At 39.5% G+C, this 18,828-nt stretch overlaps 1 protein-coding gene across 5 annotated transcripts in view; it reads left to right on the forward strand.

Annotated features, from left to right (window-relative positions):
• Positions 1-4,440: 4,440 nt before the first annotated feature.
• The window catches only part of OCLN (occludin), a 61,687-nt gene continuing 47,299 nt past the window's right edge, over positions 4,441-18,828 (forward strand). The window contains exons 1-5 of one of the 5 annotated variants that reach the window (XM_020998464.2): positions 4,441-4,798; positions 5,284-5,482; positions 13,260-13,383; positions 15,153-15,798; positions 17,192-17,353. In XM_020998464.2, coding sequence (XP_020854123.1) covers positions 13,334-13,383; positions 15,153-15,798; positions 17,192-17,353 — 858 coding nt within the window. In that variant the 5' untranslated portion in view covers positions 4,441-4,798; positions 5,284-5,482; positions 13,260-13,333. The remainder of the gene's footprint in view (positions 4,799-5,283; positions 5,483-13,259; positions 13,384-15,152; positions 15,799-17,191; positions 17,354-18,828) is intronic. The other 4 variants (XM_020998467.2, XM_020998466.2, XM_020998468.2 and 1 more) reach the window with 4 other exon arrangements.

An 18,828-nucleotide genomic window follows, 5' to 3' on the forward strand; every position in this document is an offset into this window, starting at 1 on the left:
ATTCACTGACAGAAAAGCCTTAAAATTTTTAAAATTATTTTTGTTAATGTCTTTTGATTTTTCTATTTATTACACATCCTTAGATCCTCTCTTGTAAGCCACTGCATGCATCAAAGAATTTAAAAAAGAAAAAAAGAGGCTAATTCACCAAAACCAAAAAACAGCAAACATCTTGATGTATATACACAGTATTCCACATGAAGTATCTCTCACCTGTACAAAGAAGGGAAGATATATATTTTTTTCCACTCTTCTCTAGGGCCAAGCTTGGTCATTACAATTATAGAATATTCAGTTGACATTTTCATTCATTTCATTTACACTGTTTTAGTCATTGTATATATAGTTTTTCTGGTTCTTCTTACTTCATTGAGATCATAAGATACAGATCGCACAGTGTAAGGAATATTTAATTTGGAGTCCGAGAACTTGGGTTCAGATCCTGGCTTGGTCACTTACTACACTGGAAAAGTCACTTCATCTCTCTGTGACTCAATTTCCTTAACTGTAAAAGGAAGGGTGACCTGGATGACCCCAAGGGCTCTTCCAGCTCTAAATCTATTATCCTACATGTTTTCTTTGGATTCATATGTCTTACAGTGCCATACTAAATATTCCACCACATTCATGTAACATGAGTTGTTTAGCCATTTCCAATTGATGGGCATCTACTTTATTTCCACATCTATATTACCACAAAAGTGCAACTATGAGTATTTTGGTACATTTGAAAGCTGGTTGCACTTCACTGTACATGCTATTCCTTGTTAAAATACTTCTTAAAATATGGTACCCAGAATTGAACACAACACTCCAAAAATACTGAAGCAACTATTACCTCTATGGCTCAGATAACAGTGCTTTTTAAATGTAACCTAGATCTAATTAATATTTTTGGCTGCTGGCACATAGCTGATTGCATTTAAGTTTCAAATCTGCTAATCTCTCCATGCCCATTTTTTTTTCATATGAAGTATTTTTCCTTTTCTTTTTCTTTCTTTTTTTTTTTAAGGTAATTGGGGTTAAGTGACTTGCCCAGGGTCACACAGCTAGTAAGTGTGAAGTGTTTGGTCTGAGTCGGATTTGAACTCAGGTCCTCCTGATTTCAAGGCCGGTGCTCTATCCACTGCACCACCTAACTGCCCCCCATATGAAGTATTTTTAACTACAGCTTCTTTATGAGGTTGATTTTTTGAACCCAAACAAGACCTTATATTTAACTCTATTAAATTTTATCTTATTAGATTCAGTTTCTCATTCTTAGCCTAACATATTTTTGTATCGTAATTCTATTTTCCAACATCCTTCCAAGTTTGATAAGGATGTCATCTAATACCTATACTTCTAAGTCACTTATAAAAAATTTTAAAACAACAGGAACAATGACAGGTGTGTGGGTGTGTGTGTGGGTATCTTTCTAGAGATCTCTCTCTAAGCTGACATAATTCAATTCAGTTTTGGCTGTTTAATTATTATATTATTAGAACATGTTAGCAGAAGAGCTAAATTAATTAACAAACTATTAACAAACTATTCTTTTGTTCCTAAAATGATATAAAGTTTATAAAAACCAATTTAGTTCCTCAAGTTCTTCTCTATGCAGCATATGTATTTACAATATTAAAGTTCAAGATTTTTAAAAGACAGGCGATAAATCTGAGACAGTTGCTTAATTATACAAGCTGAGTGGAATGTTGGGAGATGATTAAGGTAATCTTAAGGCTACCATTTAAAGGATTAATTTGATAGTTTCCAGCTTTATAATAACAATTAAACCTGCATTATCTGGAAAAATGCATACCTGCATTAAAAATATAATTGCAGTAATGACTTTAATGCAAAAGATTTCCAATGAAATTAATTACTCAGTAACACTGTCATCATTAAAGTTCCTCATACATATCTTATATAATGTGGTACTTCCTGAAAGATCACAACATGCCATAAAGATTTACAGCAGAAGAGAGCTTCCTCTCTAAGCCCTGAAGTGTGGATACTTCTGGATGGTATTAGGATGAGACAATAATTGGCAATACAAGCCTTAAAGTTTGAAGCATGAAGTGAAGCCCAATTTATGAAATTTAAGTTCCAGACTCAATGTAAGCAGGCAAAACACCAAGAATTATAATGAACTAAGTTTTGTTGGCTTTTTTTTCCCCCACAGAAAGGGCTACTGAACATGCTAAGTCATATAGGATAAGAAATAGGATCTCAGGGGCAGCTAGGTGGCTCAGTGGCTAGAGTGCTGTCCCTGAAGTCAGAAGGATCTGAGTTCAAATTCAGCCTCAGACTAAACACTTGACACTGGCTAGCTGTGTGACCCGGGGCAAGTCACTTAACCCCAATTACCTAGCAAAAAAACCAAACCAAACCAAACCAAAACGAAACAAGACTCAGACCTTTCAGTTACATCAGTGAATACTGGTAATGCAAACAAAATGCATCAAATCTTTTTTTGAAGGGAGGTGGGCTTAAAGTAATTCACTGCAATTCCACTGCCTTTATTAAATCCAACAAACATTTATTAAGTGACATTTTCTCTTAGACTGTTTCAGATGCATGAACCAGTGAGCCCATCACAGTAAGAGGTCTGATACAAAGATGCAAAAAACAACCTAGTCCTTGTTGTTTAGAAGTGTATAATCTAGTAGGAGTGATATGATTATGTACAGGGAGAAGAATAACATAAGCTACACTATAATAGGAGCAAAGGGCAGATAGACAAATCACTTTCATTTGGGGAGAGGTTTGAGCAAAGAAGGTGGTACCTTAGTTGAGCCCTGATCAAAGCAACTTCAGGTAGTCCAATCCCCTTATTTTACAGATGAGTACCCTGAGCTCCAGAGAAGTTAAGTGACTTCCAAGGTCACATACATAGTAAGTTGCAGTGTGAGGATTTAAATTCTGGGCCTATGACTTGAAGTTTTTCCACTCCATATTTCAACAAGCACATGGCAAGTCAGAGTGAATTGGGGCCAGGTGGGGCAAGGAAAAATTTAAAGAAAAAATTGATGTGAAAGACTGCAGGAAAGAGTCAAGAGTGTATGAATAGGGAGTAAGTGAAATAATGTTGGAAGAGTAGGTTGCAGCCAGACTGAAAAGTGCCTTCAAAGCCAGACAGAGGGATGGGTAATAGGGAAGCTACTGAAGAATTTTGAGCCAAGGGAATATCAAAAGCAGACCTCTAATCAGAAGATAAATTTGATAGCAGAGTGAAGGATTTGGTGGAGGAATGAGGAAGGAAAGCAGCATCCAAAACTGGAAAGAAAAATACAGCAAAAAGTTCCCTGGATTTAGGGTCGAATTCTGGCTCCCTTTCTATACTACCTGTGTGGGATGGGGCAGGTCACTCTGGGACTGTTTCTTCATGTATATAAAATGAGCTGGTTGGTCAGTAGATGATTTCTAAGGTCTCTTCCGGTTCTAAATCCTAGGAGTTCAGGAGGCTATCAGAAAGTCTAGAAGCAGTAAAGAGAGGCCTGAGGCATCGTGGAAGCTGAGTGCGAAAGAGAGGACAGATGGGAAGGACATCGTGGAAGTAGAAATCTACAACACTTGACTAGTCACTGCATGGGGAAGGAACAATCAATTACTAGGTTTCCAGCCTAGGAAGAAATATGTTGTCATCAACAAAAACTGGGGAGATAGGAGGAAGGACTTAGTTCACTTTTGTATTAGCAATAGCCTACGATCGTACCTTTTTTTTTCTAGTCCTTAAAACAACTGTATCACTTGACAAATTAAATCGTTTTTATTTTGAGTACCCACAACCCTCCACCTCCAATTCAGTAGAAGGTAATATCAAACGCTACAAGGTTTCAGACTTAAAAAAGAGACCCTGAGAATATTTGGTTCAAGCTTAGAGATTATTAAACCGAGTCACAAATAGATGAAGTGACTTGCCTAAAGTCGTACAGTAAATGGCAGAAAAGGGGAACGTCACCACGACGATCACGTCTTTATTTTTAAGAATAATAATCTCCCTTCAAAATTCTTCTACCATTTGGTGCGTCACTTTCACACAGTTGGCCTCCAGTTCAATAGTTCTCTTTTTGCCAACAATTCTCTGACCATACTTCGGGGAAGTTTTGGGAGAGCAGCCCTTTTCCCACCAAAGCGCATACCAAGCTTGACCCAGGAGAGTTCTGGCGGGTCACACCCTTCCAGGAAAACTAGGGTTGTGGGCGATCACACCTACAACTCTCCAAGCCTCCGACCAGAGCCCGACAAAACTTCACCTTAGGTAAGGCGCTTCCTCAACCTACCCAGTCTCACCTAAATGCGCAAAGCCAGAAGGTATTCACCACTCCTCCTGGTGAAACTGAATCCTGTCTCTTTAAGCTTTCTGAACTGATGTGTAGAGAGAGCAACCTGTTTGTCCCCGCCCGCCTCCTCCTTCTCCTCCTTTTCCCCCCTCCCCCGAGTTTCAGGTGAATGGGTCACGGGAGGCGGCAGCGCCACACCTGCTCTTTCTCGCCCCCTCCCCTTCCCTTCCCTTCCTTCTTCCTTTTGCAGTATTAGCAAGCGAAGGTCCCCGCAGCCTCGCGCGCTTCTGGAGAAGACTGGGTTGCAGGTGAGAATTACGCTGTGGATGAAAGGGGCTGACTGGGCTACAGCCCGGGGGAACCCCAGTTTAGGAACTGGTGCTGCGCATGCCCGGGGGCAGGGTGAGGGGAGTAGGAGGCTGAGGCTGCAGCAAAGCCCATTCTCCCGCCGCCTGCTCGCGTGAAGAGGATCCAGGACGAGCCAGAGTCAGGTGCGCAGGAGGCTAGTGAGCTCGCTCTCCGGCTCGGGGACAGTAAGTAGGGGATGGGAAGGGATCTTCCATGCGCTTCTCCCTCTCGGGGGCTGGAAGGACTGAACCTGCTTCCCTGGGGGAGCTCTGTCGGAGGATAAAAGGAGGGGGTGGCCTTCGGCGCCCAGGTTTCAGTCCTGAACTAAGACTCCACGGAGGAGAAGATCCGGGTCGGGGATTGGAGTTGCTGAAGAGGCTGGGGGCTTGAAAAGGAGAGGGGCGGGGAAGGCGGGAGAGTCTCTGGGAGGAGGAGGAGGGCGGGGGAGCGGGAACCCCCCCTTCCACCGGGAGCTAACTTGGCCCCCTGCAGTGGAGAGAGAGAGCGAGAGAGAGAGAGAGAGAGAGAGAGAGAGAGAGAGAGAGAGAGAGAGAGAGAGAGAGAGAGAGAGAGAGAGAGAGAGAGAGAGAGAGAGAGAGAGAGTGTGTGTGTGTGTGTGTGTGTGTGTGTGTGTGTGTGTGTGTATGTAACCTACTGCCTGCTCTCTTAGGCTGAAGTATTTAAAGCCACTCCCAGTTTTTCAGCGAAAACTTTTCACTTTTTCTGGGTTATTGTGCTTTTCTTGCAACAATAAATCTCGTTTGGGAGCCCTCGCAGGAAGAGGAAACCCGAGCTGCGCTCTTTCGGGGCGGCAGTGCCAAGGGTCTGCTATTCAACGGGGTGCGGTGTAGAACTTTTGAGGAACAGGGGTAAGTTGCGGGGGGGAGGCGTCCAGTTCTCTCTCTCCAGCCCTTATTGGGACTCAGACGAAACCTGAGGAAAGGAGACCGGGAGGGTTTGCAGAACTTGAATAAGGTCCTGGACGCTTGGTCTGGTTTTTGTTTTAGGGAAGCGCAGTCCCTGGGCTCTCAGCTGTAGTAAGTGGAGGTGGTGGCGCGCTCGAGTACAACTACACCCAGAATAGCTTCGCCCCCAGTTCAATATCAGGAAAACATTGAATTAGGATATTGATTAGTAATTGAATGTTTGGGATCGTTGCAGTTCCTAGCTACTGAAGCCCAGCGTGGTTATAGTTTGGTTTTAATTTGTGTGAAAGGAGATTTACTGCATGTTTTCATACAGTTAGTTGATCACTTGGGTGTAGATACTGTGTACTCAGTACCTGACTCATAATAAACGCTTAATAAATGTCTGATTGCTTGGGGAGAATAGAGGGAACATGTGGATGTGACTTGGGAATCTTTAGTCTGCCACTTATTACCGAGATGGTTTTATATTAGACACCTTTTCTTTTATCTTATTTGTACAAACGGTTCAGATTACCGAGATAGAGCTTCTAAAACAGATAAAAGGATGACTAGTCTTAGAAACGTCCATATTTTGATCTTTGACCAACTTTCACAAATAGGTTGGTTAGATTAGCTAAGAAGAGCTTTTTATGCGACTTCCTAGGTCAGGGCCTTAAACCAACCGTCAGACATGTTGTCTTTCAGAGGAAGTTTGGAGAAAAGGATTGAGGGGCTAAGTACTACCCAAAATGGCCTATTCATTCCTCTTCGTTCACATAGTAATCCTTCTATTCTCAGTTAAATGGTCTTCTCTAGGTAAATGTCCTTGCATAAAATGATCTGTGAGGACAGAAAAGAAATTTTCTTTGCTAATGTGGGCTCACTCACTCATTAAGGCATAATGACCGAAATTCTTGGGAAACTAAAATATTTCTGCTTTAAGGTGATTGGAGAAGTTACCCCCTATCTTAAGACAGTCTTCAAGCATTTATTGTTTACTGTGTGTTCAGCACGGAGCAAAGTTCTGGGGATACAAAGAAAACCATTGAGACACTGTACCTACTCTCTTAGAAGCTCACATTTTAATGAAGACTATGCAAACTAGTGTACTTACAAGATAGATAGATAGATAGATAGATAGATAGAAATGAGTGTTAGTATCAGAGGATCTGCATTAGGAGTGGAGGAATCAGGAAAGACTTCTTGCCTAACACTTTGGGGCTTTTAAATCTCTCAAAATTGAGCTCTACCAGAAATCTGTAAATCTGAGATACTCATAAGCATGTTACTGAGATGATTCGTCTAAACTGAAATCTACATAGAAATATCTGTATTAGTAGAAACTTAGGCCTTAAATGTAGCTTGTGTAAAACTTGAGTGTTAATAACTTGACTTATGCTCTGTGTTAATTATTTCAGCATATTCACATGTATTTTTTTTTCAATTTGGAGATGTAGCCAATAATCAGTAGTGATTTATATGCATACATAGACCTCTGTGGTATATGGTGTTTCACTGTAATTTTCGCAGATTTGAATCACCATTTAAAAACACTAGACAAAAGAAAACAAAAAATAAACAAGTCCAAACCCTAAGCACTTAAAGACAGTTTATGGCAGAATCCACTCACTGATTGCTCAACAAGCATTTATTGAGCACCTACTGTGTGTCAGGAACCTGGGGATACAAAGGGAAAAAACAGTCACTCCTCTCTAGGAGCTCACAATTCTAATGGGGGAGACAAATGCAAATGACTACGTACTTGTAAGAGATAGTTAGGTTAAATCAGTATGGTATAAAAGACAATCTTGTAGGGGAAGGCACCAGTTGCTAAGGGCAAAGGAAAAGGTCTTCTGCAAAAGGTGACAGTTTTACTAAGTCTGGAAAACCAAGAGATAGAAGTGAATAGGGAGAACATTCCAGGCCTGGGAGACATTCTGTGCAAAGGTTGAAATGGGAGATAGGTGTGTTCTGTTCCTTGAACAGCTAGTCAGCCACTGTGACTGGATTGTTAGAGTATGTGGAGGGGACAGAAGTCTAAGAAGTTTGGAAAGTTAGAGAAGGGGCTAAGTAGTGAAGAGCTTTAATATAAAGCACTTTATATTTGATTCTAGAAGTAGTAGGGAGGTACTGGAGTTTACTGAGTGCCAGGGACCTACACTTTATGGAAGTCATTTTGACAACTGAGTGAAAAATGAATTGGAGTGGAGAGAGATGGGAAGCAGGAATAGCAATGGCAAGGCAATTACTGTAGTCTAGGTGGGAGGTGATGAGGGCTTGAACTAGGAGGAGTGTGGAAACTATAGGTGTGAAGGTTGAAACAAGATTGGGCAGTCAATTGGTTATGTAGGATGAGTGAGAAGTAGAAGCTGAGAATAACAAGGCTTTGAGCTGGAAGGGGATGATCAGGGAAGGCAGAAGAACTAAAGTGATCCCATAGGTTAAAACAGTTGGAAAAGTACTCATTTCAAGCAGGAATCCTTTTCCTTAAATAAACAAACAAAACAGATTTGAATAAATAAATCCTTAAATAACTTTGTACTATGTTAAATATCTTCTTAAATTCTAGCCTGACTCCATCATCTAGGGTTTTAGCTATCCCTCTTAGCTTTGTATCATCTATAAATTTGGTAAGTTTATTTATCAAATTGCCTTCAAATCATTGATAAAAATATTAGCTATCACAGAGCTGAGCAGATACTTGACAGTCCACTGGAGATGTAACATCAGACCATTCATTTACCACTCCTTGAATCCAGCTCTTCAGCCTGTTCCATCTAATTGTACTCCTGTTTTGCCTGTATCTCTCCATTTTTCTGTAAGAATAGTGTGACATGGTTTGTCAGATGCTGCAATGTAGGTAAATTCTATCAAAAGCATGCCCAGATCTACCAGTTTAGCAACTGTGTCAAAAAATGTTGGTTTAGCCCGTTCTGGACAAAGCAACACAGGCCTTTAATGAACATTGCTTCCTTTTCTAGATGGTGACTAATCAATTCTCTATTAATATGTTGTGCAATTTTCCCAGGAATTAAAATCAAACTCATTATTAACCTTTAGTTTAGAGATTCCATTCTTCCTCTCTTGTTTTGTTTTAATTGGGATCACAGTTGTGCTTCTCTGTGGTGCCTCTCCTTTTCTCTGAGTTTTCAAATATCGCTGGCAGTGATTCAGCTATTCCATAGGCCGGTTGTTTCAGAACCGAGAATGTAGTTCATCTGGACCAGATGACTTGAAATCATAAAGGGCAGCCAGATACTTTTTCTTATCTCTTTAGATCAGCTATCAAAGAGATCTTCCTAAAGCCCAGGTCTGACCATGTTAATCTTCCTCCCTATTTAGTAGACTCCTGTGGTTCTCTGTTACTTCCAGAATCAAACAAAGCAAAAAACCTGAAACCTTCCATTTCACTTCTAAAATCCTTTCACCACCTGGCCCCTTCTTACCCTTCAGGCTTCTTCCATTTTACTCTCTTCCCGCGTACTATTTGATCCAGTGACACTGGCCTCCTTGTTCAAGATTACATCTCTAAACTCCACCTGTTTTCTTTCTTTTTTTTAGATTTTTATTCTTCAGGACAAGAATAGCATCTCTACTTGTCTACCATACTGATAAAGTACAATATTCTTGACTTCTCTCCATCTGTACACATTCAGGCATTCAGAATACCCAGATTTGCGCAGTAGCTCAAATGTTAAACTGCCATTTTACTAAGCCTTGTGTACAGATTTGAGTTTTTTCATTTTAAAAAAGCTGTGTGAAATGCTCTGTCTTCTGGTGCATTTAGTCAGCTTCCTCAGTGGTGGATCCAGGAGGTGGAGCAGCTCTCTCTATATAGACTGCTCTTCCAAACCTGAGTGATAGGGGCAGCTAGATTGTGCCATAGTGCATAGAGAACTAGATCTGGAGCTAGGAAGACCTGAGTTCAAATTCAGCCTTAGACACTAGCTGTGTGACCCTGAGCAACCCTGTTTGCCTTAGTTTCTTCATCTAGAAAATGAGTTGGAGAAGGAAATGGCAAACCACTCCAATATCTTTGCCAAGAAAACCCCAAATGGGCTCATGAAGAGTCAGCCTCCTCCTCGTGGCATGCTCTCTGAACTCTAGTATAGCTTTGTTATGATAGGATTGCAGACATTGTCAAATTCTGTCTTGCTGATGCTCAAATTCTTCCTTCTCAGCATTCAGGTTCTTATTGAGCCAGTTGATTATTTCATTACAGTTGTCGCCGTTCTTCTCTTTGTCTTCATCACTAGTCATGCCTTGGAGTTTCTCACCCTCCACCATAGTCTTCATGTTGAAAGCATAAGCAATCCACTCCCTATTCAAAAAACTCCAGTGGCTCCTTATTACCTCCAGGATCAAAACCCAAAAACCCCTGAGTTTTTCTTTTTATGCTATCGGGCATGTTTCACTACTTCTCATCTTCACCCTTGTATTTCTCAGCTTTCTTGACCATATATGCTCACTGTCTTCTTTGCTCATGTGATCTTTATCATCGATGATAATGCTCATCCTTAGCAGATATATGATCTTTTTTTTTTGGGCTAGGCAATGGAGTTAAGTGACTTGCCCAGGGTCACACGGCTAGTAAGTGTTATGTGTCTGAGGCCGGATTTGAACTCAGGTCCTCCTGACTCCAGTGCCGGTGCTCTATCCGCTGCTCCATCTAGCTGCCCCCCTTAGCAGATGTATGGAGGATGCCATTTGCATGAATGTCAAAATTATTTCCATCGGAGAAATACCCTTAGGGGCAGGGAAATTCCTGTGAGCTCAGACTCACCTAGTGAGTTGGAGGATCCTTTGTCATTGCTCTCTCTGAATTAGCACACCAGGTTAGTGTAAAAGTTCATGACTGCTTAGGATTGGTTGCACAGACATACTGCAGTTATTAAAGCGGTAAATGCTACAGATTGGGGCTTGACTCATTGTTTTTGTTCGTTGCCTGGACTTAAGAGTCATCAAGGAAATGTTAATATGTAGATCAAACTTAAAAATATGTTGTGAGCGTGTTCTTTTTTTTTTTCCATGAAGAGCTAGTTGTTAATCATTTACCAGCACACCCTTGGATGGTAGTATTCTGTTTCTGCTAGCAGTTTCCAAACCAAGGAGAAGAATTACATCCAGCTACAACCAGTCCTGGACAGCTGCCCTGTAAACAACAGCCTTATCAGAATGGACATTCTCATGTAGCTCTTTGCCCTTGACGATGTTGTATAGAAGTTTCTGAATCTTGGAAGTGTGCGTGGAACCACCCAGTAACATGATGTCATAGATCTGTGACTTAGCTGCCTTGGCATCCCTTAACAGCTTTTTCCAGTGTGCCATTGAAGGATTCAGTATCTGAAAATGGGCACAGGTGATAGAAGCATAGAAGTAGATACCTTCATAGAGGGAGTCAGTCTCAATATTGGCCTTGGTAAGGGGGGAAGAGATACACTTTGCAAGTGTACAGTGTCCTCTTGTTCTCATTGATTTCGTTTTCACACTGGCACTTGGACTCAGTAATGAAGTGGTCGACCATATGGTTGTCAAAGGCCTCTCTATGCAAGTGGGTGTTCCTAACTGGGAACTTGACTTCAAAGATTTTATTTATTTATTTTTTAATTTATTTTTTAATTTTTATTTATTTTTTTTCAAAGATTTTATTTTTAATGGTAGTAATTGAGGCACTGAAAGACCTTCATAAGGCAAAGATCAACATATTTCTCTCGGCTCCAGTCTTTTTGCTCTAGATATAAGCTATAGCAGCAGCAGTTAGCTCCTGATGAATGATTCAGAAAATTTGGAGACCAGTGATAGTTCCATGTCTTTGGTGACCTGACATTGAGATCCTTGAAGTAGGCTCTGAGGCCGGAGCTCTATTTGATGCGCCACTTAGCTGCCCCCAGTTCTCATTCTTATAACTACATTGGCTCTTTCCTGTTCTTCTGCCTCCTATATTGGCTCTTCTTTCTCTAGTCCCCCAGGTTTGTTCTTTTTACACTTTTTCCATAGAAGAGCTTTATTTTCATGTTTATCCCTTATCCCTATTGCTACTCAAATCTTCCTACCTTAAGTTCATATACTCATCTGTCTTTTGGACATTTCTACTTGAATGCTTTGCTGTCACCTTAAGTTGAATGTCCAAAATTAAACTCATTTCCTCCAACCAAGCAATTTTTTCCCCCCTTCTGTTTACTTGGGTTCTGTCAATGACACTATTATTCTCCCAGTCACTTGTTGAAAGCTTCATTGTCATCTTGATTTAAACTTTTCATCCTTTGTGCCCAACTAGGCACAGAATCCTACGTTTTTTTTTCCCAAAGAGTTTTTTGTAGCTATCCCTTCCCATTGCTAGCACTTTGTTCTGCATGCACCTTGGACCTTTTAGCGCTTCAGCCTGAGTGCAGCAGCCTCTTGTCCCTGAATCGGTGCTTTCATATCAGGCTGATCTTCCTTAATCACTACTTTCCTTATGCCCTTCCCTTGCTCAAATAGCATTCATGTCTCTTTATTTCCTGTTGCATCGTATTTGACTTCCTTTTCCTGACTGTTTGGCTCTCCCTCCCCATCCAGCTTTACTCTCTATATTCCCAATATGCAGCCTTGCCACTTTCAGGTTAGTCTCTCGTTGCCCCACAAACAAATCATGCTTCCAGTTTCTCCTTCCAGGAATATTTTCGCTCCCTGAGGTCTCACTAAATCTTCCCCAATTTTTTAGGCTGAGCCACAGCTTTATTTCTTTCATTAAGCCTTCCCTAGTGACTCTAAACTTCATTTACCAGGTCTTGTTGTGATTTCCCAGAATCTTTAGAGTCTGTATCATGCCGTTCAAATATTTAATTATTTACTTAATGCTTTCTGGTTTTTCTAACAGTTCTTACTGAATCTAAGTCATCCACTCAGTGGTTTGGGTTGTTGGGTTTATTGAACATTGACTAGTCTATGGTTCAGATTCTTGCTTATCTAGACTTAGAATTCTTCAAGAAGAGACTACTCTTCTGGGCTGTTGTAGAAAGGATTCGTTGCTCTTTTTTTTTTTTAATCAGGCCATTTCATTTGCTTAGAAAAAAATTCCTCTCACTGTGGAGTATGCTGTAGAGATTTTAGGATTAAGTTAAGCAATTTTTAAAGGAGTATGTATTTTTGAAAAGAAGTGATTTTGCAGAAAAATAACATGCATAAAACTACATTTTATCTGTTGGAAGTTTTCAAAGTTTTATTGAATTTTCTTGCTCATTTTTCTTCCATTTTCTTTCACTAACAGCAGAACATAAAACAATGCTCACATTTTTAAATACAATGTGAGTTATTTGAGAGTAAGAGACCTTGGGATTTTTTGTTTCCACAGTGCCTGGCTTATTGTCACTTAATGTTTGTTGTTGGATTGAAGGTCCCACCCCTGTCCCAATCTATGGCAAAATGGAGAAGAAGAATAATACAGGGTTGTTGTGGGGAAAGTACTTTAAAATATGGTATAAATGTGTGCAGCTTTTATTATTAGTATTAGTGTGAAATCATTAACAAGTCAAGAAGTAAAACAGTTCACTTAGAATTTGCCATTTGAATCTTTAATATTAGTTGAGGAAAGGAAATGATAAATTATATTTTCAAGAAACTTAGACCTAGAATAGTTGGTTACTTGGCTCTTAATTAAGCTTCTGGCATTAACAATAGGATGAACCAATGAATTTAATACAGTTGCTTAAAAGTTGTTTATTTATTTACTTCTTTCGTTCTTTATTTTTCTTCCCAGGTTGTTAGTCTTATTTTGGAGGAGGCTAAGAAGAATTCTTCATTTTGAAATTTCCTAGACCGCTGATATCAACAATGTCATCCAGACCATTTGAGAGTCCTCCTCCATACAGACCAGATGAATTGTAAATATCCTTCTGACATTTTTCTTAATAATTTAGCTCTCCATAGGTAGTGAGGATACGTAGTTGTTTATGTAATTAACAATAGCTGGTCAACAGAGTATGGCTCTTGCACTTAGATTTTTGGCAGTTGGTACAATATAATACCTTTAATAACTTTTCTATTTAAAGGTTGATACAAATTTCCTTAATTACATTTTTGTAATTACAAATTTGTGATTTTAACTGTGGCATTATTCATTGGACGGGGTTGGATTACTATACTGTTTTCATAATGGAAACTGGAGCAATAACAGGACTGATAATGCCCTAAATTATTTCAGAAAATATATAGTTAGTGATTTGTGCTGACTGTTTAACACGTGGAATTTTCTAAGATTTCCTTGTTTCTATTAGTTTTGTTTTTCTTTTGGGTTGATTGATAAAAAGATCATAGCATCGTAGGTTTAAAGTTGGAAGAGGCATCTCAGATCATCTAGACCAACTCTCATTTTACAGATGAAGAAACTGAGGCCCAGAGATGTTAGGTGACTTCCCCTACATATTTTTCTCCTGGTTCTCTTTAATTATTTAACTATTGGCACTTGTTTGTGATAGGGATAGCTGTAGACTTAAAAGTCCAGACTTTAGATAGGCTGCTTAAACTCACTGGTTTGTGTGAAAATTAAACCTGAGAGACTATAGTAATGGGTTCTGGACTAGTCTTGAGACTTAAGTTCTAATCCTAGCTTTGCCATTTAATAGCTCTGGACCTTAGTAAGTGAGCCTTAGTTTCCTTATTTTAAAAATGGAAGTTTGAAAAAAAATTTTAATTAATGAAAATCCATTTCCTCTCTTCCTTTTTCATTGGAAAAAGAAAAATAAACTTTTTTTTTAAACAAACCCCTTTTATCATAGTCAAGTAAAACAGATTTCCTCACTGGTCACATCTAAAATTATATGTGTCAGTCTACACCCCAAATCTGTCACCTCTCTTTCAGGAGATGCATATTGTGTTACCTCATGGGTTATCCTCATGGTTGCTAATTGCACTGATCAGTTCTTAAATCTTTCAAGGTTATTTGGCTTTATAATGTTGCTATAAATTGTTCTACTGGTTCTGTTCATTTCATTCTGAATCACTTCCCACAAGTCTTCCCAGGTTTCTCTAAAACCATTCCCTTAATCATTTCTTTAAAAGATAATAGTATTCCACCACATTTGTATACCATAATTTGCTTAGCCATTCCTCCATTGATTGATACCCGCTTAGTTCTCAGTTCTTTGCCACAACAAAAAGAGTTGCAAAAAATATTTTTGTACATCTTTTGTATATATTTTTGTATTTCTTTTGTATGAAAGAAGTCCTTTTCTTCTTTCTTTAGGGTAATCTCTTTGGGGTAATATGGAACTTCTAATGCATGACCTACTTCACAGATAGGGCTATTGGGAGGACCAAATAACATAATTAACTATACAGACTGATTTATGAAGACGAAATGGTATAAAAATTTGAGTTATGATAATAGATAGGCCTCCATAGGACCATGAGCTAGTTAATCAACTGGGTTATACAGGTATAAAAATGCCCATTTATTTCTGAACACTAGAAATATTTTTTATTCTTTTGATATTTTGTATACTGCAAGCTCTTTCTGGGCAGGTTTTGTGTTCTTCAGGAGCACGATAAAAAATCTGCCTTTGATAGCTTTTTTTGTCCTGTATGATTTAACTGGGATTTTGCCATAAATATTTTAGCTAAAAAAACATTTTTTTTTCAAATGATATTTCAGCAAACCATCTCATTATGCACCAAGCAATGATTTATACCATGGAGAGATGCATGTTCGACCAATGCTTTCTCAGCCAGCCTACTCTTATTATCCAGAGGATGAACTACTTCATTTCTACAAGTGGACTTCCCCTCCAGGGGTGATTAGGATTTTGTCAGTGATCATTATTGTGATGTGTATTGGCATCTTTGCCTGTGTGGCTTCCACGCTTGCCTGGGACAGGGGCTATGGAAGCACCTATCTGGGAACTGCTCTAGGCAGCTACTACCCTTATGGAGGAAGCTATACCTATGGCTATGGAGGAGTTTATACTGACCCAAGGGCTGCAAAAGGCTTCTTACTGGCCATGGCGGCATTTTGTTTTATTGCTTCATTGGCGATATTTGTGACCAGTGTTATCAGATCGGGAATATCCAGATCAAGAACATATTTCTTAGTGGTGATCATCGTAAGCGCTATCCTAGGCATCATGGTATTCATTGCCACCATTGTCTACATCATGGGAGTCAATCCAACAGCACAAGCTTCTGGATCGATATACTCAACTCAGATATATGCTCTCTGCAACCAATATTATACACCTCTGGCAACTGGACTCTATGTGGATCAATATCTTTATCACTTCTGTGTTGTAGATCCCCAAGAGGTATGAGTACAGATGACTGTATGGTGTTTTTTTTTCCTGCATGAGTCATTAATTATTAGCTAACACAATTAACATGCATGTTTTTGGAGTGATATGTAGTGTTTCTATTTTTTTTTCCAATTAGAAATATCCCACCTTTCCTTTCACCTAAATAATTCACTCTTTTATTATTTGGGATTTTGAGGAAGGGGAGAAGTGCAAGGAAGGGACTATGAATATGTAAATTTTTGTATAGAATCAACCTGTTGTTTTCAAAAACAGAATGTGCAATATAGATTTTATTTCTGCTTATGAGACAAGAATAGCTCTGCTATAGCAGAGCAGCTGATGTCCTAGAAACATCTCAATACCGCTTCCTTCTGCCTAGGAGTTCTCATGCTTGAGCCCTCCACTTAGGTGTATCGCTCTCTGTTTGACAGATATATGGTAAAATAGAAAAGGATAGGGTCTGGACCTTTGATTTCACTGATGAGATGAATTCTCAGACCAGGAAAACTCTTCCAGTGCGGATCAACAGACCCTTTCTGTAACTTAAGGTCTAGAGAGTTGCCTAGAGTACTGACTATTTAAATAACATGTCCAGGGTGACACAGCCAGTGTGTGTCATAGATGGGACTTGAACCTAAGTTTTCGTGGCTTTTGGCCAGTTCTCTCTCCCCAATGCAACTCTGACTCTCTTTGAATCCTGGTTCTGATGCTTAACAACCTCTGTGACCTTGGGCAAGTTATTTAGCCTCTCTAGTCTTCAGTTTTCTTAATTGCAAAAAGAGGTTATTCAATTAGATAACTTCTGAGTTCCCTTCCATCTCTAAATCTTTGACCTTAATACAAATCAGACATATTATAGAAAGGCTGACTATAGCCACCCTCTTCATTCACTCATTTTTCATTCTTGTCCAACTCTTTGTGACTGCATTTGGGGTTTTCTTGGCAAAGATACTGGAGTGGTTTGCCATTTCCTTCTCCAGCTCATTTTCCAGATGAGGGAACTGAGGCAAGCAGATTTAAGTGACTTGCTCAGGGTCACACAGCTAGTAAATGCCTGGGGCCAGATTTGAACTCATGAAGTTGAGACTTCTTGACTCCAGGTCTGGCACTCTATCCACTGTGCCACCTACCTGCCCATGTCACTGAAAAACATATTTAGTGGAAACAGTGGGGCCATGACGGTGGAGTGAACTAGTGCTCTACCCAGTAAGAGGCTACCTTTTTGTGATGCTGAGTTTTGAGCTGGGAACCTAACACCCTTAACCAGTTGCTTAAATCTAAGCTGTATTCTCCATGTCTGTTGAAAAGTGAGGTGAATTTCTTTATTTTGGGAAGTAAATAGCTTATTTTAAATCTCCCAAACAACCAAACAGTTAATGTTTGATTTTCTTTTAACCCTTTTTAGGCCATTGCTATTGTGCTGGGGTTTTTGGTTATTATAGCTTTTGCTTTAATAATATTCTTTGCTGTGAGAACCCGAAATAAGATGGACAGATACGACAAATCCAACATTCTATGGGACAAGAAAAGTGTCTATGAAGAGCAGCCTCCTAATGTAGAGGAGTGGGTGAGTGTAAAAGAAAATTAACGTGTTTTTATTCTGATGACCCTATTGACTTTGGTATTCTATTTGACCCATAGTGTGGCTTTATTTTCCTTTGTTCTCAAAATTGAGATCAGTTTATCTTGCAAACATAAATTAATTTTTATCATTTGAAAAGGAAATGGTTGGTATCAGTGACAACTGCCTCATTATGATATGAAAATCCAGATTCTCATTTTCCTTTTATAAAGGAATAGATTTATAAAGTGATTAGAAAAATGCTTTCAAATGAAACAAAAATATTTATCCAGAAAATTTATCTGGACATAGTCTGGAAAACTTCATTTTTCTCTTTCCCCTTTTATTTACAAAAATGTTTGCCTACTTATAAAACATTTAATTTTGCATATTTCACACCAAACCACAACAGTGTAAAAAGTAGTGCTATAGTGCATTTGTAGTGCACGTAGTTCCTGCATGCATTTGGTTGTGATTTTGGAAGGGGGCGTTGGGGAGGATGAGTTTTGAGGGTAGGGCTTCATTATTTTCCTCTAGGGAAGGACAGCAATGCTAGTCTTACCATTTGTAGCTACCTTGTGGTATATGTGTTGACAGTGTTCCTTTCCTCCCAACCCCCATACCTTTTGATGCCTGAAATTTTACCTTTAGACAGTATTTCTTGGGACTTCAAATTTATGATTGTATTGCTCCATGCTAAGTATCAAGATGTTTGCTTTTCTGCCTGTGGAGTTTTCCTAAACCTCATTGTCTACAAAGAAGCCTGTAATCGTTTTTTTTTTTTTTTTGCTTTTAGGTAGTTGGGGTTAAGTGACTTGCCCAGGGTCACACAGCTAGTAAGTGTCAAGTGTTTGGTCTGAGGCCGGATTTGAAGTCAGGTCCTCCTGACTTCAGGGCCAGTGCTCTATCCACTGCGCCACCTAGCTGCCCCTGAAGACTGTAATCCTAAAAGAAGGAGGTGTAATTAAAAAGTTAGTGGATTGTTTTAAGAGACCGATGGCTCTACAGATTGGCAGCTGGTCTGCTTGGTTTGTGAAACATCATGGAATTTATAGTGAAAAATGTCCCGATTGCTTTGTCATATTTTGGAGATGAGGACACAAATGCACTCACAGTCTTATTGTCATCAGTTTTACATGAAGAACTAGCACCGGATTATAGTTTTGACAGAGACGTAAGAGACTGTCACAGACTTTATTGGGAAACAGAATTCAAGCCTGTGGGGCACAGCAACTTCTTTTTTTTATTTTTTAATTTTTGGTGACGCAGTTGAGGTTAAGTGACTTACTCAGGGTCACACAGCTAGTGAGTGTCAAGTGTCTGAGGCTGGATTTGAACTCAGGTCCTCCTGACTCCAAGGCCAGAGCTCTATCAACTGGGCCACCTAGCTGCCCTGGCACAGCAACTTCTTTTTTTATTTTTAATTGATTTATTTATTTTTAGTTTTCAACGTTCACTTCCACAAGATTTTGAGTTCCGAA

The sequence above is a fragment of the Phascolarctos cinereus genome, unplaced genomic scaffold, assembly GCF_003287225.1.
Source record: "Phascolarctos cinereus isolate Bilbo 61053 unplaced genomic scaffold, phaCin_HiC Scaffold_4;HRSCAF=312, whole genome shotgun sequence".
In the NCBI taxonomy this organism is placed as follows: Eukaryota; Metazoa; Chordata; class Mammalia; order Diprotodontia; family Phascolarctidae; genus Phascolarctos; species Phascolarctos cinereus.